This window comes from Podarcis cretensis (genome assembly GCF_951804945.1).
Source record: "Podarcis cretensis genome assembly, chromosome: 16".
NCBI classification, from domain to species: Eukaryota; Metazoa; Chordata; class Lepidosauria; order Squamata; family Lacertidae; genus Podarcis; species Podarcis cretensis.
This window is the reverse complement of record NC_137186.1, coordinates 22,719,593-22,747,589: the sequence shown is the minus strand read 5'-3', so window position 1 is coordinate 22,747,589 and position 27,997 is coordinate 22,719,593. Positions and strand designations below refer to the sequence as shown.

The 27,997-nt window shown below is 45.9% G+C and overlaps 1 protein-coding gene across 1 annotated transcript; it reads right to left on the bottom strand.

Annotated features, from left to right (window-relative positions):
* Nucleotides 1-109: 109 nt before the first annotated feature.
* On the bottom strand, nucleotides 110-27,747 carry LOC307205241 (uncharacterized protein). Its single transcript, XM_079957436.1, has 17 exons — nucleotides 27,588-27,747; nucleotides 24,747-25,078; nucleotides 21,779-21,940; nucleotides 18,660-18,699; nucleotides 17,275-17,411; nucleotides 17,073-17,164; nucleotides 14,902-15,129; nucleotides 13,828-13,952; nucleotides 12,268-12,571; nucleotides 11,266-11,338; nucleotides 5,215-5,376; nucleotides 4,219-4,258; nucleotides 3,468-3,604; nucleotides 3,232-3,323; nucleotides 2,632-2,859; nucleotides 1,857-1,981; nucleotides 110-426 (listed from the first exon to the last, which is right to left on the bottom strand). The coding sequence occupies exons 3-17, from the start codon at nucleotides 21,929-21,931 to the stop codon at nucleotides 131-133; spliced, it is 2,232 nt and encodes a 743-aa protein (XP_079813562.1). The 5' UTR covers nucleotides 21,932-21,940; nucleotides 24,747-25,078; nucleotides 27,588-27,747; the 3' UTR covers nucleotides 110-130.
* Nucleotides 27,748-27,997: the final 250 nt, after the last annotated feature.

Genomic DNA, 27,997 nt, shown 5'->3' with positions numbered 1-27,997 from the left:
GATCCAAACAAATCCTGAGGCACCAAGGTATATTGCAACCCAGTTTTCCCGTCCGCCCAACTCCTCTGCTCCCACCTGGGGGGTGACACAGAGCTCTGGGAGAGCAGGGTGGGTGAGGCAGCCGTGAGTTTTAATGAGCACACGCCCCCATGGATTTTTGGAGCGAAGCCGCGAAAATGTTGCATGGATTGTTCCATGTTGCCATGGCAAGCTCACACTCCACGAGATCACCATTATCCGAGCACAGCTGCTCCTTCAAGCAATCCAGTTCCTCCATGGTGATGTTGTTGCCGCCGCACACAATGATGACTATGGATTCCAGCTCGTTGGGGAGTTTACCATCCTTTTGCAGCGTTTTGGTCAGCTCGCAGTAGACGGCTGCCAAGGATGCCCCGCACGCCGGCTCCACCAGCATCCTCTCCTCGTCTGCAGGCAAAAGTTTAAGTTTTCTAGATGTTGAATCATAGCATCCTAGAGCTGGAAGGGACCCTGAGGATCATACGGTCCAATCCTTTGTAATGCAGGAATATGCAGCTATCCAATACAGGGATCAAACCTGCAACTTTGGCATTATCACCACCATGCTCTAACCAACTGTGCTGTTTCTCCTTGCCATTAAGGCATGAGTAATCTGTAGGTTAAACCACAGAGCCTAGGACTTGTTGATCAGAAAGTCGGCAGTTCGAATCCCCGCGATGGGGTGAGCTCCCGTTGCTCGGTCCCTGCTCCTGCCAACCTAGCAGTTTGAAAGCACGTCAAAGTGCAAGTAGATAAATAGGTACCGCTCCGGCGGGAAGGTAAACGGCGTTTCCGTGCGCTGCTCTGGTTTGCCAGAAGCGGCTTAGTCATGCTGGCCACATGACCCGGAAGCTGTACGCCGGCTCCCTCGGCCAATAAAGTGAGATGAGCGCCGCAACCCCAGAGTCGGCCACGACTGGACCTAATGGTCAGGGGTCCCTTTACCTTTTAATCAGTAGAAAAAAAGAAAGAAAAGGTAAAGGACCCCTGACAGTTAAGTCCAGTCGTGAACGATTCTGGGGTTGTGGCGCTCATCTTGCTTTACTGGCCAAGGGAGACATTTTGTCCTCAGACAGTTTTTCCAGGTCATGTGGCCAGCATGACTAAGCCACTTTTGGTGAAACCAGCGCACGGAAACGCCGTTTACCTTCCTACCGGAGTGGTACCTAATTATCTACTTGCACTTTGATGTGCTTTCAAACTGGCAGGAGCAGGGACTGAGCAATGGGAACTCGCCCCGTTGCAGGGATTTGAACTGCCCAACTTCCGATCGGCAAGCCCTAGGTTTAGACTACAGTGCCACCCATGTAATCAGTAGTAGAAGTAATTCATGCCATGCATTTGAAGTGCAATATACCACTTGATCCTCAAAAGAGGATTGAACAAATAAGAGGATTGGACAAATCAATGACTACTGGTATTGTACAGTTGGAAGGGACACAAAGGCTCATCTCGTGCAATCCCCTGCAATACAGTTCTGCACAAACTCATAAGAGCACTTGGAGCAGCAAGAGCCAGTGTGGCGCCTTGTAGAGTTTATTTGACTCCAGCACCCATCAGCCCCAGCCAGTATGGCCGATGGTCAGAGAAGATGGGAACTCTAGTTCAGTGTTTCCCAACCTTGTGCCTCCAGCTGTTTTTGGACTACAATTCCCATCATCCCTTGCCACTGGTCTTGCTAGTCAGGGATGATGGGAGTTGTAGTTCAAAAACAGCTGGAGGCACAAGGTTGGGAAAACTGCTCTAGTTCACCATATAATTGCACTGACTATCCAGACATGGAGAAAGAGTTCACAATTAGTGCATTAATACAGGATGGCTGTCTTGCGAATACATACCCAGAAACTTCCCGATGGCTGCCACTGCGTCACAGTCGTTGACAACCTGTGATATGACGGGGTGTTCTTGCGCCAGCTTCAAAGCTTCCTCTGCCACAGTAGCTGCCCCAAGCGTGGTAGCAATGCTGGACCCAGAACAGGAAAAGGAAGATCAGTGGGCTGGATTTTGCTTGTTGGATTTGGCTCAGACGAACAATGAGGCCATTTATTTATCTGTTGCATTTATACCCCTCCAGTCTTCCCCTCAAGGTGGGGCATGTGGTTCTCCCTTTCCTCCTTGAATCCCCACAACAACCCTGTGAGGTAGATAAGTCTGGCAGCCAGTGACTGGTCTCAGCCACTGAGCTTCATGATCAAGTGGGAATTTGAATCCTGCTGTCTGACACTATAACCACTGCACTGTCTCCCAGTATTGTATTGTATTGTATTGTATTGTATTGTATTGTATTGTATTGTATTGTATTGTATTGCATTGTTTCTTCTGCCCTCCATCAGCCCTCACTTGCCTGGCTATCTGCCACCTCCTCCTTCGTCTCAGTGTTGCTGCTTATAGAACTCCAAAGGGAGAAGGATGGGGACAAAACTAGGAGAAGGTTGGCTCTGCCTGTCATTGGCTCTCACGCCCCCTACTGTTGGGCTCCCTGTCTTCTGCCCTACCAGACCCAATGGGCACCAGCCCGCATCAGCTGTCACACTACCAGTAGTGGCTTCTGCCCTGAGGTAAGCGGTAGTCTTTTACCCTCCTAGTCCCCCACCAAATGTGCTGTGAGCTCACCTGGTAATTTCGGGCAGTGTCACCAGCTTCTTTTCTTCCAAGGAAGCATTCAGACTGTGGGCTCCGCGGGTCTCCATGGCGATGATGGGTACCGTGTCCCAGCCCACCTCCCGGAGGCCCTGGATCACCCCACAGAGCATGCCGCCCCCTCCAACAGAGAGAATAATTGCTCCAGGTTTGGACTCCATCTGCTCCTTCATCTCTGTGACCATGGTCTTGTGCCCTTCCCTGTGAAGCAGAGGGGACCCAGAACATCAAAACCAAATCTCAGGGGTGGAAAAGAGAGAGTTGGGGGGTGGGGGTGCTGAGAGAAGAGTACATTCAAAACTTCTCATTTTCATTTGTGGGGAGGGGGAGAAATCTGGGCTGGTTTTTTCCTTTGCAGAAGTCCATTTTGGCAGGAAATCCCTGCCATATTCCCTGCTTCCTGCACACCAAGCCCCAGCTGAAATTCCGGGGCATTGTGGGGGGAAATAAAATGGCCACCAGGTGGCCAAAATGGCCGCACTTCAGGTATTGCTTCAAAATTGCTAATTTAGTACTGTTTCGAAGCTGAATGGAGCTGAATTTCTCTACTGGAGGAAAAATTACATCACATACCAGATGAGAGGGTCATCGAACGGAGGCACGTAGGTCAAGTTAGAGCTTCCCTTTGCCATTTCCTTGGCTATGTTTTGGCATTCCTCCAGTGTCTAGAGGAAAGGAAGTTTGTTATTAGGCTAGGATTCTAAGAAATATTTATTTGATGATGGTGGTGATTTTTAAAGGCTTCCAACTTTTATTCTTCTGTGATAAGCCAGGGAAAGGGTTAAGGCTGATCTTCCTTCCAAACTTACCTGTTGCATGCATACCGTGGCTCCCTCATCTTCCATGCGCTCCATAGTTATAGCTGGTGTGCATTGGGGCACAAAGATGATAGCCGGGATCCCCAACTGTTTTGCAGAGTAGGCAGCTGCGAGGCCGGCATTTCCCGCTGGAAGAAAGCCCATTTGACACCACTATGATGCTAGACCTTATGGCGGTTGCCTTCCCTCCCAGGCCAACCCAAGTCATACTAGGCTTCTGGATATAATCTAGGATGTCCTACCTAAGGTCATCTAGTTTGTCGGAGAGGTGAAATCTGAACTGGGGACTTTCTGATTTGCAGCTCAGCCTCTAAGCCACCATATTGTTGTTGTTAATTTAATTTGTATACTGCCCTATACCCACAGGTCTCAGGGCAGTTCACAATATAAAATCACAATCTAAAAACACAAAATACATAAGAAAAAAAAAAAAACCAAATGATTCCCTGTACTACTTCAGTTTCTCTCATTTTTCCAAACTTAAATTCAGCTCTATTTCCATGTTGGCTTGTGGAAACATTTTTCCAAATCCTAGCAAAAATTACCAGCATTTTAGTGTAATTCTTTCCCCTGATGTACACATAAGAACATGAGACGAGCCTGCTGAATCAGGCTAGTAGTCCTTCCAGCCCAGCATCCTGTTCTCACAGTGGCCAACCAAGATGCCCCAAAGGGAAACTTCCACAAGCAGGATCCCCCCCACCCCTGGAACACTGACAGTGTCCACAGAAAACCACATTACCTGAGGCACAGACAAACTGCTGGCAGCGTTTTTCGGCCCACTGTGAAAGCAAAATAATAGGAATGTGTGAACAGGAGCCATCTTAACCCCACCACCCGCTGTTCATTCCAGGCAGGTCTGGACCAGATTCTGTCCTTTTGACCTCATAACAAAACCTCTGCAGAATGCCCAAAGAACAGCTCTTACTGTAAGTTTTTTTCATATGTTTGGTTGGAATCTGCTTTCATGTAACTTGAAGCTGTTGGGTTCGAGCCCTTTCTTCCATGTGACAGCCCTTTAGTTGTTTGAAGATGGTTATCATATCTCCTCTTTTCCAGGCTAAACATACCTAGCTGCTTCAACCATTCCTCATAAGGCTCCTAGACCCTTGATCATCCTAGTCACCCTCCTCTGCACACATTTCAGCTTGTCAACATCCCTCTTAAATTGTGGCACCTAGAACTGGACACAGTATTCCAGGTGTGGTCTGACCAAGGCAGACAAGAGTGGTACTATTGCTTCCTTTGATCTGGACACTATACTTCTGTTGAATACTTCGTGCCTGCTCACTGCCTGATTTGATTCTTCCCAGAAGGAGCCTTTCCCCCAAACAAAGATGGCACCTGCCAGACTGAGGAGCAGCTTGCTTCAAGCTCTTTCCCTAAGCTGATTAAACAAGATCCATTATGTGCAATATCACTTCCCACCAGAAGGTTCCCATCGTAGGAACACCGAAAGCTGCCTTAACCTGAGCTACAGCCTATCCTAGGGCAGTAGAGAAAACCAGAAGCAACCTTCGCCATTCTTTCTTGTCTTATATGGGAATGTATCTTATAGTAAGCCGACAAGAGGATCAGTGTTCCCTACACTCACTGGCAGCAGCTCTCTAGGGTTTTAGGCAGGAGTCGCCACCAGCCCCACCTGGACAGGCTGGGGATTGAACCTGGAATCTTCTGCACTCAAGGCAGCTGCTCTGCCACTGAGCTACGAGCCTTCCCCATATAGTTTTCTTCTTACCGATTTGCAGAAGTTCCCTATGCCTCGTATCTCAAAGGAGCAAGTGGGTTGGGTATTTTCGAGCTTCAGGTAGACCTTGGTACCAGCCAATTTGGAGAGGTGGGCGCTGACCCGCAGCGGAGTGACCACATGGAAGGGCTTGGAGGAGGCCATTGTAGAAAGCTGCGGGTAGAATGGGGATTAGGTACAGAATAAGCACAGTGGAAGAATAAGGGTGGAAAGACTGTTTTGCTTCCTCAAAACTTTGTTTTGACTCTTTCTTCATGGCTGTGTAGTTGAAGTCCATTGATACAGTCACAAACAGCCAAGGCTGTGAGTGCTGTGATCTTAAAAACTCAAGTCTCATTCTATTTAAATCAATCAGGTTTCTAGTCCTCATGCTACATATACATTCTCGAAAGTGCAGGCGGTCATGGTTGCTGATGCAGTAAGCTGTCCTGCGACTGCAATAAGCCCTCACAGCTTAATTCCTTGTCCCTCTTTGTAATTGGCTACTAGTATGTGAATTTAGAAACTGAAGTTTCATTTAAAAGAAAAGAAAAGAAAAGAAAAGAAAAGAAAAGAAAAGAAAAGAAAAGAAGCAGGTTCCAGGGCCTATTGCTATGTTTGAAAATGTGAGTTCAGTACTGTAATCCTTTATTAACTTTAATAAAGTTTCTTTATTTTATTGCATTAAAAACCAAACTCTCCCTGCAAGCGACTTTTCTGTCTTTACCTGAACCTCAATTATCCAACTCTCCAAAGGATCCAAATTTGCAGTGCAAACGGCCTATACCTTGCTTATCTGACGGCTAAAGGTGTGCATTACATTATGATGCAAATTGTCTAGCAGACCTCCAGCCAGACAATGAGACGCACTTACTTGTCGAGGGTCTTAGAAGAGGCTTTGGAGCTTGGCTTGCAAAGCGGTTGGACGGCAGAGCTGGGTGCTTGCGGTGGTGTTTTGGAGGAAGCCGCTGGTGGACTCAGAGGGGGGCTCTCCTCCTTCTCCTGGGGGTGGGCTGCCTGGGTGCTGTGCTTATCTTCACGACTCTGGTCTCATTGGGGGAACGTTGGTTTCTCTTGGCCCCACTTTATAAGCCAATGGTCTTGGCTTGGCGCTGGCCACTTATGGGAGGCGTGGTGCACTCCCCACAACCACTGCCCTCGCCTCTGAGGTCATCTCCCTTCCTCTCCTCCAACCAGAGATCCGACCTAAGGGAAAGGAGCAGAATCAATGCTTAAAAGGATGTCAACCAGAGGAGAGGGGAAAAGGGGAATAGTGTGGGGGGGGACCTATTTCAGTCACTCTGATGGAGCAAACGAGGGACAGACAAGTCTAGCTGGTGGAGGAAGGAAGGGGGGGGGACAGTGTGGGGTGGCTGCTTCAGACAAAGGGCCCCTTCACTGAAACGGCCCAAAGAAGGCTCAAACCAGGTTGGCAGGCTGGGTCTGGGATGGCGATGAGGCAGTGTTAGGAGTGAGCAGTGCCAGATTTACGTATAAGCCAAACAAGCTATAGTTTAGAGCCCCACTCTGTTGGGGGCCCCCAAAAAAATTAAAGGAAAAAAACCTGTATGTACATTTCCAAAATATAAGATAAAAAACAAATAAAATAAAACCTACATACAGCAACCGTGTTTTGTGTTGTGTAGGCTCCTATTGTTAAGTTGTGGGCGAACATATCAGACGACACCGCGATTCTTCAACAGCTCTTCTTTATTCTGAGGCCAGAACTGAACTGAACTGAAGGCCTCAGTCAGCCTGCTTATATAGAGCTCCAGTACCTTGTTACTGTAACAACTTTCTAAAACTATCCAATCACTGAACGTCACTTTCGATCCTTCATTTGCATACAAACTATCCAATCACGGAACGTCACTTTCGATCCTTCATTTGCATAACTATCTACAGTATTCCCCTGCTGGCCCAGGGTGATAACTTCAGTACATAACACCTATGATGTAAGTAATGGGCCCCGTCCGCTAGCCTGCTCCCTAAAATATCACTAGTTTGTTCATTTCTATATATAGGGTGCCTACGTTCTGCATGGACTGGACATATAAAGGGCCCCATTACCTTCAGTAGCTTAGGGCCTCATTAAACCTAAATCTGGCCCTGGGAGTGAGGGGCAGGGAAACACATTGACCCCAGCAGATAGCTGTGCACACACCAGGCATTGAAAGGAAATTCCCTTGCACCCAAAGAATCCTGGGCACTGTAGTTTGTGAAGGTAGGACTTTGCAGACAATGAAAGATTCGTTGCTTCATGATGCTGGTTTGCCTGTAAAATTCAGGGGGGTGGCGGGTGGGGAGGCCATGCTGGCAGCATGCTATATTCAAAATAGGCTGTGGTAAATAATACTCCTATCTCCTCCATGGTAAAAAGCCTAGCATCTCCCATTTGAGAACTTTTGGCGGCTATGCCTGGGTTAATATCCCCAAGGCACAGAGAAAGAGTGAAACTGATTTTTGTGGGTTATCAGCCGGACTGTAAAAGTTCTGGGTTTTCTCTTGGCAATGGAAAAGTGGTCCTGAGCTGCAGTGTTGTGTTCTCAGAGCGAAATAACTGGTCCAGAATCCATGCGAATTCTGAAGTAGTTTTGCCTCTCATTGAGCCAGACCCAGAACCACAGGCCCAGCCGTTACCACGGCAACCAACTGCAAAGTCCTGTGAAACAGGAGACTCTTTCTGCCAAAGCTGAAGGGGAGGAAGAGAGGGACAGGCAGTTACATAACTAAGACAATGGGTAGGCAAACTAAGGCCCGGGCGCTGGATCCGGCCCAATCACCTTCTAAATCCGGCCCGCAGACAGTCCGGGAATCTGCATGTTTTTACATGAGTACAATGTGTCCTTTTATTTAAAATGCATCTCTGGGTTATTTGTGGGGCCTGCCTGGTGTTTTTACATGAGTAGAATATGTGCTTTTATTTAAAATGCGTCTCTGGGTTATTTGTGGGGCATAGGAATTCGTTCATATTTTCTCCCCCAAAATATAGTCCAGCCTCCCACAAGGTCTGAGGGATAGTGGACCATCCCCTACTGAAAAAGTTTGCTGACCCCTGACTAAGATGATCAGAAGGGGCTACCCAGGAAATCCCACCTCTTAAAATATTCTGAAGAATACTCTGTGGGGCAGGTTAAGTTTTGCAATGTAAATTATGAACCTCAGACTTTTGAGGAAATCCCGCAGCTGCCGCCACAACAGAAGGAGCTGTGGTTTGCTGCAGTGGAACAAGAAATGCAATCTCTAGCTGATCACAAGTTTTTCTCACTTGTTGATTTGCCTGAAGGGGAGAAATCTGAGGGGTACCTTTGGGTCCATAAAAGAAAAACCCTAGCATCTGGAGAAGTAAAGTTTAAAGCAAGGCTTTGTTGCAAAAGGATTCATGCAGAGAAGGGGTTTAGATTAAGTATGAGAATGCTTTTAACCCTTGCAGCATATTGTGACAGCATATTTAAATGCAGGGTTAAAAGAGGTGGCTTATATATATATTTTTAAAACCTCATGAATTGATCTCTTATTTCTGTCCACAACTCTACCTCCTATGTTAATTGTATTTATGCAGGCTTTCTCTTGCCTTTTTTAATTTGCCATGCTAATACTTTCCCTGGTTTTATTAGCTTGCTCAAATTGTTTATGTTTTAAATCTTTAATTGACCACTCTATTTCTTGATTTATTATCATTAAAAACTGTGTTTGCAATTATTTAATATCCTGTTTAACTATCTCTTTTCTACGGGAATTTATCAATTCCTTTTCTTTCCTTTTTATTGCTACCTTCTTTACCTTAATGTACAAATCTCTAAAGGTCTATACAGAGTCCATTCAGCTCACCAAATTATTTGTGGGTGAATAAAATGTAAATTGTCTATCCAGTGGGTGTTTTTCTCTCCATATATCAACTAAACTGAAATTTTCTGTCATCTGAAAAAAAGGCTTGGGTAGCTTCCCTTTTATATCACATCTTCTTTCTTATAGTCCTATCCCATTCCAGGGAAGCTACACCATCCATATCTCCCATAAAAATTATCTTTTCACTCATATATTCAAATAGGATTTCTTCAAGCCTCTTATAAAAGTTGTTTTCCTCATTTGGTACAAACAAACAAATAAATTCAGGAGTTTGCCCAGCAGCTGGGGCAAGAGTTCCATCTCAGAGGAGCTACTATAAAGAGTTACCTGGGAGTTGAAGTACAGAGTAAGTGATGGGAGTTTTTCTACTAAGCCAGAAAAAGAAAATTATACAACTGTTTGAATGTTTTGGTATGCAGAATTGTAAAGGCGTTCAAACTCCTATGGTGACATACTTTCAAAAAACAGAGAGTAATGTGGAGCTTGAACACAAGGAGCTATGCCACTCTGCCACTGGCAGTTTGTTGTACAGTTCACAGTAGGTCCAGACCAGATGTAAGCAATGCTGTGGGTGTTCTTAGCAGGTTAGTTTCAAAGCCAACCACAGCAGAGTGCGCTATTTAAAAGCAACACAGGACTACTGTTTAAAACAGTCATCCTCTGGGACAGAGGAGCTAACGTGTTACTGTGATTCAGACTTTGGAAATGATGTACAGACAAGAAGGTCTACTACTGGAATAGTAGTAGAATTTGGATGGTCTTTGGTGGTTTGGAAATCCTAGAAACAGGGGTTGGTTTCTGTGTCTAAATCCGAAGCAGAATATGCTGCTCTGAATTGAGCAACGAGCGTCCCTATTTCATGCAGGTTCTTACTGATATGAATGTAGAATCCAAGCTACCTGTGACAGTTTATGGAGGACAATCAGGCCTGCATTTCCATGGCAGGGCCTGAACAATTCAAGTCTAGGACAAAACACCTGGATATCAAATATAGACATGTTAGGGACAATGTGGAACAAGGATTAACGAAACTTGTATATTGTGAGTCAAGCCAGAACATTGCTGATGTAATGAGAAAACCCAATAACTTCGAAAGACACAATAAATAGTTGAAAAGTTGGGGTTAGTGAAGCATACTGTATAAACACTTCACACATGTTCTGATGCATGTTTTTTCTTAGAATTAAGAAGGGGTGTTGAGGTTCCTTTACTTGCTGTTAAGGAAAATCTGGTGCATGTGCCTCCCTTATCTTGCACCTGCAGGTCTTGTGATTAGTGTTTGAAGGTGACTGCGACCTGGCAACCAGCCCAGTAGGTCACTGTGATCTGGCAACTGGCCACAGGTGTGGTCATTCTTGGGTATATAAAGAGGGGGCTGCACACTGCCTCTCTGCTTCGCTGCAAGGAAGCTCTGCCAGATTAATGCTGCACTCTGTGCTGTTTGTATGCTGTGAGTTGTACTTGCTTTGCATTTGAAGCCTGCACCTTCTACTAGGGATCTAATGGAAGCTTGTATATAGTGAAACTGCCTTAATGCTTTGGACCTGTCAGTAATGGACTGAGCTGACTGAAGAGTTGGGAGTCTGAATGAATATCTTCTGGCGCAAAACTGCACTGCCACGAACCTACACACTTGGGGAGCTGTACACATTTGGTACATGCCATACGCCAATAGGTTTCTTGTGGACATCTGGCTGGCCAGTGTGAGAACAGGATGCTGGACTAGATGGGCCACAGGCCTGATCCAGCAGGACTTTTCTTACATTCTTAAGTCCCATGTTGGGAGGTGGGGACGGGGAACAGTGTACAAACACAAGGTGGGATCAGAAACAAAATCTTGTATCCCTCCTCCCTTTCCCAGTGAATCAGCTCACTGAGAACAGTTCACTAAGCCCAAGATGTTCTAGCTGCTGGAATTTTAGAAGGTGTCGGCCAGACATATGCATATTTTGCACCTCCTTGAGGTCTGGGAACTTAAAACAAACAGCACAGATTCTCAGAAAGCCGGATTTTCGTAGTTTCCATAATCTATGCACAGTCCTGGAGAAATCATCAAACAGCCAGCTGGCTGTTTCCAAGGCTCGGGGCACTTTATGAATTGGTGGTACTTCTTTGTGGTATTCGGTGGTGGTGGTCCCAAGTTTAGGAAACTTGTTGCTAAAGTCCAAGAGGCTTTTTTTAGGTTGATTAGCAAAGGCTGTAAGATTGAATTACCTGGGAGGGGGGCAGTGTTCCCTTGGAGGTCTGAACCGACAGTACGAATACCCAGAGGCTGTTCTTAGTGCATCTAGGAGAACAAGGCAGGAGCCCCAGAGACTCCCAGTGTCTCTGGGCTTCAGGTGTCTGTTACTGCAAAGTAGATTCCAGAATCCCCTGGCTTCTGGTTGGCTGGAGGGGAAAGGTCAAACTCCAGGGATTGTGACATCCACTGACACCAAGGCAACAGAGCCAGGCACACACAGGGGAGCCAAATCAGCAACCTAGGGAGCCCCTTGACCCCTCTAAGCCAGTTTTCATAGGAATATAGGAAACTGCCTTATACTAAATCAAACCATTGGTCCATTTTGGTCAGTATTGTCTACACTGATTGGCAGCAGCTCTCCAGGGATTCATGCAGGGAACGTTCCCAACCCTACTGGGAGATGGCACTAGGGATTAAACCTGGGACCTTCTGCATGCAGAGCAGATACTTATACCCCTGAGCTATGGCCCTTTTGCCAACCTAGATCATCGATCATAGAATCATAGAGTTGGGAGGGACCACGAGGATCATCAACTCCAACCAGCTGTAACGCAGGAATCTTTTTGTCTAGTGTGGGTCACAAACTGATGGATCCTGATGTTAAGAGTCATGCTCTACCAACTGAGCTATCCCTTGGGCCCCTCCAGATCGTTTGTTTATTTTACCACATTTATTTCATAAAAATTATCTGCCGCTTGAGTGTAAAAGTAAGCATACACGGCCTCAAAGTTCAGTGGTTGGCCACAATGGGCAGCTGCAGCTGCACAGAAACCCAAAGCCCTCCCACCTTCCCCTGGCAATCCCACCAGCCCTGGGATCTAGTACTCTCAGATATTTGCGTGCGATCCAACCAAATCCCGAGGCACCAGGGCCTACGCAACCCAGTTTTCCCATCTGCCCACTCCTCTGCTCCCACCTGGGGGTGACACAAAGCTCAGGGACAGCAGGGTGTGTGAAGCAGCCGTGAGTTTTAATGACCACACGCCCCCAAGGATTTTTGGAGCGAAGCTGTGAATGAGCCCGAGTTGCTTGCATGGTTCCATTTTGCCAGGGCAACCTTGCACTCCACATATTCTTTCATTCTATGGTTCATGCACAGGTCATCCTTGAGGCGATCCAGTTCCTCCAGGGTGATGTTGTTGCCACCGCACACAATGATGACCATGGACTCCAGATTGCGGGGGAGTTTGCACTCCTTTTGCAGCGTTTTGATCAGCCCGCTGTAGATGACTGCCAAGGTCGCCCCGCACGCTGGCTCCACCAGGATCTTCTCCGCGTCTGCAGGCAAAAAGGGTCATTTAAGTTCCCTGGATGTTGAATCATAGCATCCTAGAGCTGGAAGGGACCCTGAGGATCATCTGGTCCAACCCCGTGTAATGCAAGAATATGCAGCTGTCCCTTACGGGAATTGAACCTGCAACCTTGGCATTATCAGCACCATGCTCTAAGCAACTGAGCTATTTCTCCTTCTCACCATTAGGGCACGAATAATCAGTAGTAGAAATAATTCACACCATGTGTTTGAAGTGCAATATACCACTTGATCCTCAAAAGAGGATTGGACAAATAAGAGGATTGAACAAATCAATGACTACTTGCCACAATGACTATTCTCTGCCTCCTCGGTCAGAGGAAGCAATGCTTCTGAATACCAGTTGCTGGGAGCCACAGAAGAGGAGACTGCTCTTGGGCTTGGGATTAGCTTGCTGGTTTCGCATTGGAGCATCTGGTTGGCCACTGTGAGAACAGGATGCTGGACTAGATGGGCCTTTGGCCTGATCCAGCAACCTCTTCTTAGATTTCTATGTTCCCTTTAAACAGTCATGACTTGGGATAGCTCCATTGATAGAGTATGAGACTCTTAATCTCAGGGTCATGGGTTTGAACCCCATGCTTGATTCCTGCATTGATTGGGGTTGGACTAGATGATCCTCGTGGTCCCTTCCAACTCTACAATTCTTTGATTCCCCCAAAGAATCCTGGGAGCTGTAGTTTGTTGAGGGTGCTGAGGGTTGTTAGGAGACACTTTCCCCCTCCCAGTTCCTAGAGTGGTTTAACAAACAACCCTTCTTCCAAGGGAATTCTGGGAATTGTAGTTCTGTGAGGTGCCCCACCAACATTCCAGGCCCACTGAGCATGTTCAGTCCTAAGTGGACAGTTTTTTGGAGTTACTCCTAATCTCCCCCTGCCCCGCACATTAAAGAATGTTGTATTTCTGAGAATCTAGGGATTTGTCTAAACCTGCTGGTGCCTCCCCTCTTGTGAGTGGATAATGCTGAATACATATGGATTTGATTCAATTTAATTTTTGCATTCCGCTTCTCCCAACACCCAGGTTAAACTTGCAGCAGCATTAAACCTTAGCAAACATGTCAACAAATGCCATCATATCAAAAACACTGTTGTATAAGGCAGAACAGACAAATTCAGCAGACGATTCATATAGATCACAGACTCAACTGCATTGACTATCCAGACTTGGAGAACAAGTTCGCTGTGCATTAATACAGGATGAATGTCCTGCGAATACATACCCAAAAACTTCGGAATGCCTGCCACTGCCTCCGGGTCGGTGACGACCTGTGATATGACGCAGTGTTCCTGAGCCAGCTTCAAAGCTTCCTCTGCCACAGTAGCTGCCCCAAGCGTGGTAGCAACGCTGGACCCAGAACAGGAAAAGGAAGATCAGTGGGCTGGATTTTGTTGGTTGGATTTGGCTCAGGTGAACAATGTGTGATGACAATGAGGCTATATTATTTTTATTTATCTATCATCATCATCATCATCATCATCACCTATTATCACTGAATCCCCCAAACAACTCTGTGAGGCATGTTAGGCTAACAGCCAGTGACTGGCCTCACCCAGTGTTCTTCGTGGTCAAGTGGGGATTTGAACTCTGCTGCCCCAGGTCCAAATCTGACACTCTAACCCCTGCACTAGCTCCCAGTATTACATTGGTCATTTGCTCTGGCTTCAGTCAGCCCTCGCTTGCTTGCTTTAACCAACCCAGGGAGTATCAGCCTCCTCCTCCGTCTCAGCGTTGCTGCTTATAAAAGTCCATAGGGAAGAGGATGGGGACAAAACTAGGAGAAGGTTGGCTCTGCCTGTCATTGGCTATGGCGCCCCCTACTGTTGGGCTCCCTGTCTTCCGCCCTACCAGACCCAATGGGCACCAGCCCACATCAGCTGTCACACTACCAGTAGTGGCTCCTGCCCTGAGGTAAGGGGTAGTCTTTTACCCTCCTAAAAGGTAAAGGGGCCTCTAACCTTTAGGTCCAGTCACGGACGACTCTGGGGTTGTGATGCTCATCTCGCTTTAATGGCCGAGGGAGCCGGCATACAGCTTCCAGGTCATGTGGCCAGCATGACTAAGCCACTTCTGGCGAACCAGAGCAGCGCATGGAAATGCCATTTACCTTCCTGCCGGAGTGGTACCTATTTATCTACTTGCACTTTGTGCTTTTGAAGTGCTAGGTTGGCAGGAGCAGGGACCGAGCAACAGGAGCTCACCCCGTCGCGGGGATTTGAACCGCCGACCTTCTGATCTGCAAGCCCTAGGCTCTGTGGTTTAACCCACAGCGCCACCAAATGTGCCATGTGCTTACCTGGTAATTTTGGGAAGTGTCACCAGCTCCCCCTGTTTCAAGGCAGCATGGAAGCTGTGAGCTCCCCAGGTCTCCATGGCGATGATGGGTACATCGTCCCAGCCTGCCTCGCGGAGGCCCTGGATCACCCCACAGAGCATGCCGCCCCCTCCGACAGAGAGAACTATCACTCCAGGTTTGGACTCCATCTGCTCCTTCATCTCTGCGACCATGGTCTTGTGCCCTTCACTGCAAAACAAAGGGGACCCAGAATATCAAAACCAAATGTCAGGGGTGGGAAAGAGAGAGTTGGGGGGTGGGGGTGCTGAAAGAAGAGCGCACTCAAAATTTCTCATCATTTTAATTTGCGGGGAGGGGGAGAAATCTGGTCTTTTCCTTTGTTGCAGGAAATCCCTGCCATATTCTCTGCTTCCTGCCCCCCAGGCCCCGGCTGAAATTCTGGGGCATTGTGGGTGGGGGGAAATGGCCACCAGGTGACCAAAATTTCGGTTCAGGCATTGCTTCAGAATTGCTAATTTGGTACTGTTTTGAAGCTGAATGGAGCTGAATTTCTCCACCATTCCAAGTGGCAGAGGGCAGAAAGGGAAGATTTCTGTCTCTTGTTTTTAAAAGCCCTTATCTCCTCTCTTTCCCTTCTTAATATTCCTCTTATTTACAAAAGAGGTGTGTTTCTTATTTTAAAAATTCTTATTATTTTAGTTTATTACCTGAAAATATAAGGTGGGTCCTGAAAATAGACCATGTTGGCCTGAATATAAGCCTCACTTTCCCCCCAAATTCCTTTTTTTTAATAATAATTTTTATTAAGTTTTCCATTTTAACAATCCAATCAAATCACAGTAAATATTCCAAATTATACAAATATATATCATAAAGTCCAAATATTTTGCCAAATTATAATTTTTTGTTGGGGGTTCCCATGCTTCAAGTTCAGTCGGGTCCAATCATCTCATATTTCTACTGCTTTGAGTGTCCACTAGTCACTTTCCCCCCAAATTCCAACCCCAAAAATTGTGGTTTATATTTGTGACCTTATGCTATGCAGCCAGGAGCGTGGAGCAAACAATGACCAGGAGCGCGGCAAATCGGTGCCCGCCCCGTGCATAGTCCCCTCATTCTCTCCCCCACAGGCCGGGAAGGGAGAGAGCAAGGAAGGGGAAAGGCTGCTGGCAAGGCAGCGTGGCTCCTTCCCACCCCAGTATGCAGCCAGGAGCAACGAGGAAGGGAGCGGGGCTTATATTCAGGAATTTTTTTCTTTTTTTCCTCCCCCCCTCCAATTTTAAAGGTGCAGCCTATATTCAGGCCAATACGGTACATATCAAGTGCCAAAGGTCAGGGTAAAGAATATAAGATGAGAAGAGTTTGTTGGATCAAGCCAATGGCCCATTTAGTCCAGCATCTTGTTCTCACAGCAGCCGACCAGATGCCTGTGAAAAACCCACAAGCGGGACATGAGCTCAACAGCAACTCTTCCCTCCTGTGGTTTCCTGCAACCAGTATTCAGAAGCATTAATGCCTTCGGCCACAGAGGAAGAGTGCATCAGAGTAGCCACTGACAGGCTCCTCCTCTGTGGATTTGCCTGACCCCTTTTTTATTTTTTACTGTTTCATATTTATATTTTATTGATAGTTTTGAAGTGAATTCGAATGAAAAAGAGAAGAAAAGAATATCTTTTAAAAGAAACAAACCCCCCCAAAAAGCAGAGGAAAACAATAACAACGAAATGACAGTAAAATTTAATTAAGGTAACAAAACTATATAGTGATCAGTGGTACTTTGGTTCTAGAATGTAATCCATTCTGGAGTCCGTTCAAGTTCCGAAACGTTCAAAAATCAAAAACTGAAAGCGGAAGTCTCAATACGGAAAACTCAAAACGGAAGCCGCGTTTCTTGTTCGACTTCCAAGCCGCGTTCAAAAACTGAGGCATTTGCTTCTGGGTTTTCAGCCTTTGAGTTCTGAAACCTTTGACTATGGAGGTATTCGAAAACTGAGGTACCACTGTATATGTAAGTCTAATCCCCTTTTTAAGACATCTATGCTGGCAGCCATGACTGCTTCCTGAGGGAGTTCCATAATTTAAGCGCAGTGTGAACAAGTCTTTTTTTTCATCCTTCCTGAATCTTCCTAAACGGATGTCCACTAGCTCTCACTCACTCATACATCACATACCTGATGAGAGGGTCACCGAAGGGAGGCACAAAGGTCCAATCAGAGTTTCTCTTTACCATCTCCTGGGCTGTGTTCTTGCATTCGTCCAGCGTCTAGAGGAAAGGAAGTCATGTTATTAGACTAGGATTCTAAGAAAGATTTGGTGTTGGGTTTGCTTAAGGCTTCCAACATTTTTTCTCCTGTGATAACCTCCCAGACCTACCTGCCCAAAGCACACCGTGGCTCCCTCGTCTTTCATGCGCTCCACTGTGAAAGCTGGCGTGGATTGGGGCACGTAGATGGTAGCCGGGATCTCCAACAGTTTGGCACAGTAGGCAGTTGCGAGGCCGGCATTTCCCGCTGGAAGAAAGCCCATTTGACACCGCATGATGTTAGACCTCATGAGGGTTGTCCCCATTCCTCAGCCACCAAAGGCGTACAACACCTTATGTGTGTTTGAGCAAAAAACCCAGGAATATAAAGAGACCCAGAGCAACAGCATTTATAATAATATGAAGTTGGTCATGTCCATTAAGTTCAATGGGTTTCCTTGGAGTATGACTGCTTTTGGATATAATCTAGGGCGTCCTGCCTAAGGTCATCTAGTTTGTGGGAGAGGTAAAATCTGAACTGGGGACTTTCTGATTTGCAGCTCAGCCTCTAAGCCACCAGACTGTTGTTAATTAAATTTGTATACCGCCCTATACCCACAGGTCTCAGGGCAGTTCACAATATAAAATCACAATCTAAAAACACAAAATACATAATAAAAATAAGAACAACCCAATAATTCCCCGCACCACTTTTGCATTTAGACTGCCAGTAGTTTGGTCCCCAAGGCTGTTGTTCGCATCTGTATAGGCACAGTAGGGTTGGGCAAATTGGTCCCTTTTGGTTTCTCTCATTTTTCCAAACTTGGGTTCAGTTCTTTGCATTTCCATGTTGGCTTGTGGAAACGTTTTTTCAAATCCTTGCAAAAATTCACCAGCCTTTTAGTGTGATCCCCCCCCCCCCAATGTACACATAAGAACATGAGACGAGCCTGCTAAATCGGGCTGGTAGCCCTTCTAGTCCAGCATCCTGTTCTCACAGTGGCCAATCAGATGCCTCAAAGGGAAACCCACAAGCAGGGCACAGGCAATTGAGCTCTCTCCTCACCTGAGGTTTCCAGTAACTGGAATTCAGGCACATTGCTGCCTCTAACTGTGGAGCTAGAGTACAGCCATTGTGGCTTCATTTTTTATTTTATTTTTTTGCAAAGCACTTTCGCCTAATGCATTTTTGTATGCTATTTTCACTCTCTCACACACAGACATGCATTTTTATGCCCATTCCTTAAGAACTGCGTAGCAAAATTCAGAAAAGTGCAAATTCCAGAGGGTGGCTCTGGTTTTGTTGTCGTATTATTTTGGAAAGTGAAAGCGAAATTTGGAGATTCCCCTTTATATGCAAACTCAGTTGCAGTTCTCCTCCAGCCCTCATCTCATCTCGCCATTCTCCAACCTGGAGCTAGCTTGCAGGGGTGTTGCAAGAATACCATCCTACAAAGCTGGCGAAGGCTCCCCCTACCCATGGAACCCTGACATTGTCCACAGAAAACTTTATTACCTGAGGCAGAGACAAACTGCTTGCTGCCTTTTTCGGCCATCTGTGAAAGCAAAAGAAGAGGAATGTGTGAACAGAAGCCATCTTAACCCCACAGCAAAAACAACCCCACCACCCACGGTTCTTTCCAGGCAGGTCTAGACCAGATTCTGCCCTCCTGACCTCATTATGAACCTTTGCAGAATGCCCAAAGAACTCTGCTAGATCAGAGCAAAGGCCCATCTAGTCCAACATCCTGCTTCCAGCACTGACTAGGTCCCTAAGATCCCCCCAAGCATGCTATAAATCTGTTAGTTCTTCATGAAGATCTCAGCTTTTAAAACCCCCATTTAAGTCAGGCAGTTAAGGGAGGGTGAATCATGCATGTTTAGTGCCCGATTTGATTCTTCCCAGAAGGAGTCTTTCCCCCAAACAAAGATGGCACCTGCCTGAATATAATTGATGTAATTGAATATTTAGAAATGAAATGAAAAGCAAGCAGCCTTAATGTTTTTAGATGCAGAGAAAGCATTTGATAATGTCTCCTGGGACTTTATGTTGGAATATATGAGCTGTGGAGACATTTTTATAAAAGGAGGTAAGGCAATATATATAGAGCAGTCAGCAAAATTGATAGTAAATAATGTGTTAACAGAGAACTGCAAAATAAACAAAGGAACTAGACAAGGCTGCCCACTGCCACCTTTATTGTTTATATTAGTTTTAGAAGTTTTGGCGCAAAGAATAAGAGGTAACCAAGAAATTAAAGGAATAAGGGTGGGACAAAGACAATATAAATTAAAAACATTTGCAGATGCTGCGGTGATATCTGTAGAAGAACCAATAGAGACAATTCCAAAAGCACTAGAAGAGATTAAAAAATATAGAGAAGTAGCAGGTCTTAAAATTAACAAAGATAAAATTGAGCTCCTGGTAAAAAATATGAATAATGAGAGGAAGAACACATTACACGATATATCTGGTCTAAGGATTGGGGGAGGGAGTTAGATATCTAGGTGTATGATTAACAGCAAAAAATATAAATTTGTACAAAGATAATTATTTTAAAACACCTGGGAGGATATGAAAAGAAATTTTCAAATATCGGGTAGAACAAAACTTTCATTGTTGGGCAGTGTCAACCATAAAAATGAATGTATTACCAAGGATGTTTTTTTTGTTTCAATAAATACTGGTGATCAGCAAGACAGGTTGTTTCAATAAATGGCAAAAATATATTTCTAAATATATCTTGCCAGGGGAAGAAACCGAGAATAAAATATAAAATATTGATAGATGTGAAAGAGAGAGGAGGTTTTTCCCTGCCAGGTATGAGATCATATTATGAAGCTTCCTGTCTGTGCTGGTTGAAGGAATGGTTGTCACTGAAGAATCCACATATTTTAAACTTGGAAGGTCATGATAATATATTTTGGCCGGCACATGTATTTGTGGTATGAAAAGGTGAAAGTATAAAAAGTATTTACAAATCATATAATTAGGAAAAATTTGTGTAAAGTATGGGACAAATATAAAAATGTATTTGAGTCAAAAACACCACTTTGGCTTTCACCACTGGAAGCCGTAGCAGTGAAGAAGAAGGAGATGGTGGAAAATTTATAGAAATTTGTTAAGAGAGGAAGGTGGAGAATTCAAATTCAAAGAAAGATTCAAAGAATTCAGAGAATTCAAAGAAAGTAAGGAATGGTAACAACATGGATACAATATCATCATTTGAATGAAGTATTCAAAAAAATATGAAATGAGCATTTGGGGGACAAGTATCTCAGTTAGAGAAAGAGACTGTAATGTTAAAGTGATGTCTCAAATGCATAAGATGTTATTGGAATGGGAGACAAAAGATGAACAAGTGACATCTTCAATGATACATTGGGCAATAGATATTGGTCATAACATAGAAATGGAGGCATGGGAACGATTGTGGAATATAGATATAAAATTTACAGATATAAAATTTACAGCACGTTATGCTTTAAGAGAAAATTATATGAAAATGTTATACAGATGGTACTTAACACCTAGCAGATTGGCAAAAATGTATAAATCAAAATTGAATAAGTGTTAGAAATGTAAGGAGAAAGAAGGTACCTTTTTCCATATGTGGTGGTCATGCAATAAGGTTAAAACTTACTGGGAAATGATATATAATGAAATGAAAAAGATGTTTAAGGTAACATTTGTAAAAAACAACAACCCAGAATCTTTCCTTTTAGGGATTATGGGATCAGAGTTACCTAAATAATATAGAAATTTATTTATGTATGCAACAACAGCTGCAAGAATGATATTTGCCCAAAAATGGAAAGAAGAGAGAAGAATGGCTACAGAAATTAATGGACTATGCAGAAATGGTGAAATTTACAGGAAGAATAAGAAATCAAGACAACAAACTTTTTATTCAGGAATAGAAATGGTTTATCAGCTCTTTTTACAAACAAATTGTGAACAGATTAAGACATTAGCAGGATTACTGTAAAAAACCCTCACAGTTTCTAAAGCATATATGAAAATAGATCAAGAAAAGAATAACTTAAGATAATTGGAATGTGCAGGTAAAGATGAAAATAAATTTATGGAACCGCAGGATGAGGGGGAGGGAAGTTGGGGTTTGAAATGTTAAATTATTGCTGAAATGTTTATTTGCTCTAAATGAAAAATTAGAAATAAAATAAATAAATAAATAAAAAGATGGCACCAGCCAGACTGAGGAGGAGGCTTCAAGCTTGTGGCAGTGAGTTCCCTAAGCTGATTAAACAATATCTGTTATGTGCAATATCACTTCCCACCAGAAGGTTCCCATCATAGGAACACAGAAAGCTGCCTTTACCTGAGCTACAGACAATCCTAGGGCAATAAAGAAAATCAGTGATAACTTTTGCCATTCTTTTTCATCTTCCATGGGAATGTACCATCTAGTAAGCCAGACAACTGGCTTGTTGTCTACACTGTCTACAGTGTTTTCTCTGCACTGACTGGCAGCAGCTCCCTAGGGTTTTAGGCAAGAGTCGCCACCAGCCCCACCTGGACAGGCTGGGGATTGAACCTGGGACCTTCTGCACTCAAGGCAGCTGCTCTGCCACTGAGCTACGAGCCTTCCCCATATAGCCTTCTCCTTTCCTTACCACTTTGCAGTAGTTCCCTATGCCTCGTATCTTAAAGGAGCCGGTGGGTTGGGAGTTTTCGAGCTTCAGGTAGACCTTGGTACCAGCCAATTTGGAGAGGTGGGGGCTGACCCGCAGCGGAGTGACCACATGGAAGGGCTTGGAGGAGGCCATTGCGGAAAGCTGAGGGTAGAATGGGGATTAGGTACAGAATAAGCACAGTGGAAGAATAAGGCGGGAAAGACTGTTTTGCTTCCTCCAGACTTCATTTTGACTCTTTCTTCATGGCTATATAGTTGAAGTCCATTGATACAGTCACAAACGGCCAAGGTTGTGAGTGCTGAGGTCTTAGAATTTCAAGTCTCATTCTATTTAAATCAATCAAGTTTCTAGTCCTCATGCTACATATACATTCTTGAAAGGGCAGGCAAGTCAAGCTTGCTGATGGGGTAAGCTAGGGGTCAGCAGACTTTTCCAGCAGGGGGCTGGTCCACTGTCCCTCAGCCCTTGCGGGGGCCTGGACTATATTTTGGAGCGGGGGAAATGACACAAGAGCACCACAAGCCCTGTGTCTTGCAAGCAGCAGGGGCTGGCGGTGATGGGGGGACGATGAGCGGCGAGCAAAAGGGCTCTGGAGAGGGGCTGCTTAAAATGGTGGCCGCTCGAGCACTGCTGCTGTTGGCACCAACAAAGACCAGCCCCCCTTCCTCCTCTAGGCAGGGCAGGGAGAAGCCAGGAGGAGGGAGGGAGGAGGCCCCACCACTGCCATGTGAGGGAGAGGGAGGGAGAGGGAAAGAACACACACACGCTGACGTCCATGCAGCAATTCCTGGACCCTCCGTGGGCAGGTTCCAGAAGGCAATTGGGCCTGATCCGGCCCACAGGCCTTAGTTTGCCCACCCATGGTGTAAGCTGTCCTGTGACTGCAATGAAGCTTCACTGCTTACTCCTTGTCCCCTCTTTGTGATTGGCTTTTAGTGATTTTTTTAAAAAAAGAAAACAAGCTGGTTCCTGAGCCTCGTGGCAAAAAACATACTTTTGAACGTCTGAGTACAGTAATCCTGCCGCTTTATTTTACCATCTTATGAAAAATCTTTAATAAAAACTTTTTTTTAAGGGCAGGAATGAGGAAGATTATGGCAAAACGGGACATTGTGCAAATCATCAATTTGCATAATTTAGATATGTCTCAGAATTCATCCGAAATTTTGATGGGGTTTTACTTTTAATTTAAAGAAAGTGTGTACAACCCTGCAGACAGACAGCTGAACTCTCAGCCTGCTGCTAGTGAATTGCTTTTTCGCACCCTTCTCCCTACCCGTTCTGCTCACTTTCACCCTGGCAGTGCCCATCTCTCCGTCTGGGGTCCCTGCCAAGCTCATTTTGGGTGGTTGAGGTGGGGAAACTGCAGGGTGTAAGGGGAAGGCTCTCTACTGCTCCCCATATCACCTATATTAATGGGTGATGTGCCTGAAGCTTCCTGTCTTAACAGCTGGGTTTGCACACATGCATAGCTCTTTAAAGAAAGCTGACATTCTACCCTTCACAGCTGTTCAGGCTTGGGGACAGTGGGGAGCTGTGATCAGCCCCTTCCTTCCTTCACTGCCAGACAGTGGATTTTATTTGTCTTTCACATTTAAAAGGCTACAGACACATGCAGCTCTCCGGGTACTCTGTGTGTGTCGGTTTTCCAGGTTGCAATTTGGCCACAGGATTCCGACCATGACGGAGAAGAATTCAAGGCAACTTCAGCACACAGCCCAGGGGTGCTTCCGTTCCCATAGCTTGAAGTCATCGTTGGGAGTTCCCAGCTGGCTTCTCTAGTTCAGAAGTGGACTTACATAGCCAGGCTGAGAAATCCTGGGAAGTTATTCTAGGCTTGAGAAGACAGCCCTGGGCAGAGGGTGTTGCCTTATATCAGGTCAGAGGATTTGCTCCTCTTGACCCAGTATTGTCCACTCTGACTGGCAGCATCAGGTGGTCTTTCCCATCACTTGACCCTTTTAACCAGAGATGATAAGAGACTGAACCTGGAACTAGGGACGGGCAAATCTGTTCCTCCTGGTTTCTCATTTTTCCAGTAATAAGTTCAGCTCTCCACACTTTGCATTTTTTTAAAAAGTCCTTTTTAAATTCATCAGCATTTTAGTGCTAATTTTCTCCTCATCTAAATATTTGTATACCATTTTACTTCATGTGCATATATCTTTTTCAGCAGAGAAATCTCCCCTAATCTAATGCATTTTGTATATTGTTCCTCTAATACGTGCATTAATAATAGGCACACTTTAGCATGTGCATTTGGAGACGCATCACAATATTCAGAGAAGTGACGAATTTCCACGGATGGCTGCCTTTCGGCTGGCATATTGTTTCAAAAAGAATGAATTAGATACGTTTGCCTTTGGATGAATTGAATTTGTCCCCCTCCCATCCCTACATGGAACCTTTTTTAATTTATTGCATTTATACTCCAATTTTTTTCTCCAAGGAACTCAAGGGATGCAGTGTACATGGTGCTCCCTTTCCTCATCCCTTCCCCACAACAACCCTGTGAGGTAGATTTGGCTGAGAGGCAGGGACTGGCCCCAGATCACCCAGTGAGCTTCATGGCCAAGTCGGGATTTGAACCCTGGTCTCCAAGATCCTAGTCAGACACTCGAACCACTATGCCACACTGACTCTCTACTGGATAACCATCTTTCCCTAGCACCCCATTGTGCTCCAAATCAACCCAAGGCAGTGCTTTAACATTCCTGTCTACAGCACTGCTAAGACCTCTGAGTACAGGGCAGTGTATAAACAAACAGACTCTCCCTGCAAGCAAATTTTCTGTCTTTACCTGAACCTCAATTATCCAACTCTCCCAAGGATCCAAATTTGCAGTGCAAGTGGCCCATACCTTACTTATCTGAAGGCTAAAGGTGTGCATTACATTATGATGCAAATTGTCTAGCAGACCTCCAGCCAGACGATGAGACGCACTTACTTGTCGAGGGTCTTAGAAGAGGCTTTGGAGCTTGGCTTGCAAAGCAGTTGGACGGCAGAGCTGGGTGCTTGCGGTGGTGTTTTGGAGGAAGCCGCTGGTGGACTCAGAGGGGGGCTCTCCTCCTTCTCCTGGGGGTGGGCTGCCTGGGTGCTGTGCTTATCTTCACGACTCTGGTCTCATTGGGGGAACGTTGGTTTCTCTTGGCCCCACTTTATAAGCCGATGGTCTTGGCTTGGTGCTGGCCACTTATGGGAGGCGTGGTGCACTCCCCACAACCACTGCCCTCGCCTCTGAGGTCATCTCCCTTCCTCTCCTCCAACCAGAGATCCGACCTAAGAGAAAGGAGCAGACTCAATGCTTAAAAGGATGTCAACCAAAGGGGAAACAGGGAAGGGTGTGTGTGTGATTCGTTGCAAAAGGGGGAAAGCCTATTTCAGTCACTCCACTACCAAAAGAAGAGGAGCAAATGAGAGACAGACAGGGCTAGCTGGTGGAGGAAGGAGGGGCTGGGGGGACAGTCTGGGGTGGCTGCTTCAGACAAAGGGCCCCTTCACTCAAACGGTCCAGAACCGGCTCAAACCAGGTTGGCAGGCTGGGTCTGGAATGACGATGAGGCAGCGTTAGGAGTGAGGCGCAGGGAAACACATTGACCCCAGCAGATAGCTGTGTACACACCAGGCATTGCAAGCAAATTCCCTCACACCCAAAGAATCCTGGGCACTGTGCCCTCAGGTTAAGTACTTAATTCGTTCCGGAGCTCCATTCTTAACCTGAAACTGTTCTTAACCTGAAGCACCACTTTAGCTAATGGGGCCTCCTGCTGCTGCTGCGCCGCCAGAGCACGATTTCTATTCTCATCCTGAAGCAAAGTTCTTAACCCGGGGTACTATTTCTGGGTTAGCGGAGTCTGTAACCTGAAGCGTATGTAACCTGAGGTTCCACTGTAGTTTGTAAAGGCTGCTGGCGATGGTAGCTCTATGAGGGGGTCAACTACAATTCCCAGGATTTGGGGGAGGGAGACGTTCCAAGCTCCTAATAAGGGGCATTTTGTAGGATCAGCAGAATGAAGGGCTGCAGCTTCTGCAGGGAGAGTGAACTATGAAAGGGAGCAAGGGAGAGAATTCGCGAACACAGAAACACAGGGAGATGGCTTTTCCTGAGTTGGTCCATCCGGCTCAGTGCTGTCTACACTGACTGGCAGAGGCTTCAGGCAGGGAGTCTCAGTTCTACCTGGAGATGCCGGGGATGGGAGCTTCTACATGCAAAGCAATTGCTCCACCACTAAGCTATGGCCCTTCCTTTGGAAGCTGCCTTATACGGAGCCAAGCCACTGATCCATCTAGTTCAGTATTGTCTACTCTGACCGGCAGGAGCTCCCCATGGTTTCAGACGGAAGTTGCTGAGCACTGAACCTGGGACCCCTCTGCATGTGATGCAGATGCTACCCCACTGAGCTGCAGCCTTTTCTCTGTGACTCTCCATCCCCATCCATAAACCAAGGGTGTGGGAGAATGGTCTCTTTGTTCACAGGGTATAGAATGATCTTCCCTCCCCAAAAGCCTCTTCTTCTGTTCATGCTCCATCCACTGACTAGCTGGGTCACCTGTTTTCCTTGGTTTCGGTGCTTCCCCTATGAAACAACACTTGGCTGTTATGAGATATCTCCAAGCAGTGAGAGATTCCAGCTCATGCTCAGAGTTACATTTGCTTAGAATGAAGGTCAGCAGAGACTGAGGTATCTTTAGGAAATATGGTTCTATTTTCACTTATATACAGTGGTACCTCGGGTTACATACGCTTCAGGTTACACACGCTTCAGGTTACAGACTCTGCTAACCCAGAAATAGTGCTTCAGGTTAAGAACTTTGCTTCAGGATGAAAACAGAAATCGTGCTCCGGCGGTGCAGCAGCAGTGGGAGGCCCCATTAGCTAAAGTGGTGCTTCAGGTTAAGAACAGTTTCAGGTTAAGTACGGACCTCTGGAACGAATTAAGTACTTAACCTGAGGTACCACTGCACAACCTGAGCATAAGATCTTGCTCGGGCGGGACGGGGCGGGGAGCCTCACAACATTAATACTCCAACAGATCTTGTGTCTACGTTCATTACAAGTTTGGATCCAGCACAGAGCAAGCGGGTCTTTGTCTCCAGCTTCCAGCCTGCCTCCAATTCCACTCTCTCACACTTCCACCAAGCAACTAGGTGCTGGAGATGAGGGAAGGCCCACCCATTTCTTCTATGGCCACGGGACAACTTCTCTGGTTCTGCTAACCATGGTGCTTAATTAGTCAGACATCGGATCAAATAATTGTAGAGTTGGAAGGGACCCCAGAGGCATCTAGTCCAACCCCCAAAAGAATTCCTGAGAGATGGCCATACAACATCTGCTTAAAAGCTTTCAGCGAAAGAGGTTCCACCACCTTCTGAGGTCACCCACCCAACGTCAAAGAGCTCCCAGTGTTGTGGGTTTGAGTCCCACATTGAGCAATATATTCCTGCATTGAGGGTTGTTGGACTAGATGACCCTTGTGGTCCCTCTTTCCAATTCTGCAAGTCTATGATTGTGCATCTCCTTGAGATTTGGAACCTTAAAATTGAAACGAAAAGCACAGATTCTCAGAAAACAGCGGATTTTCATAGGGTTTCCAGAATCCAGGGGAATCACGTCTACGCACAGCCCTGGTGGAATAATGGAACAGCCAGCTGCTGGCTGTTTGCAAGGCCGTAAACTTGGGGGTGCTTGTGGTGTTCGGTGGTGGTGGTTCCAAATTTAGGACAGTGATTTCTAAAGTCCAGAAGGCTTTCTTTAGGTTGATCAGCAAAGGCTGTAAACTTGAATTACCTGAGACGGGGCAGTGTCCCCTTGGAGGTCTAAACAGACCGTAAGATCACCCACAGGTTGTTCTTAGTGCATCTAGGAGAAAAAGGCAGGAGCCCCTAGAGACTCCCAATGTCTCTGGGCTTCAGGTGTCTGTTACTGCAAAGGAGATTCCAGAATCCCCCGGCTTCTGGTTGGCTGGAGGTGAAAGGTCAAACTCCAGGGATTGTGACATCCACTGACACCAAGGCAACAGAGCCAGGCACACACAGGGGAGCCAAATCAGCAACCTAGGGAGCCCCTTGACCCCTCTAAGCCAGTTTTCATAGGAATATTGGAAGCTGTCCTATACTGAATCAGACCATTGGTCCATTTTGCTCAGTATTGTCTCCACCCCCATCATCTAACTCGGACACTGAGGTCCAGCTCTGAGG

What these genes read in the sequence shown, in the direction of transcription:
- LOC307205241 (XM_079957436.1), bottom strand. Translation starts at nt 21,931, where the DNA reads ATGGCCTCCTCCAAGCCCTTCCATGTGGTCACTCCGCTGCGGGTCAGC. An exon ending in ACACTTCCCAAAATTACCAG is followed by an intron (nt 13,953 to 14,901) that starts GTAAGCACATGG and finishes TTCTGGGTCCAG; the next exon opens with CGTTGCTACCACGCTTGGGG. An exon ending in TTCGATGACCCTCTCATCTG is followed by an intron (nt 2,860 to 3,231) that starts GTATGTGATGTA and finishes TCTGCTTCACAG; the next exon opens with GGAAGGGCACAAGACCATGG.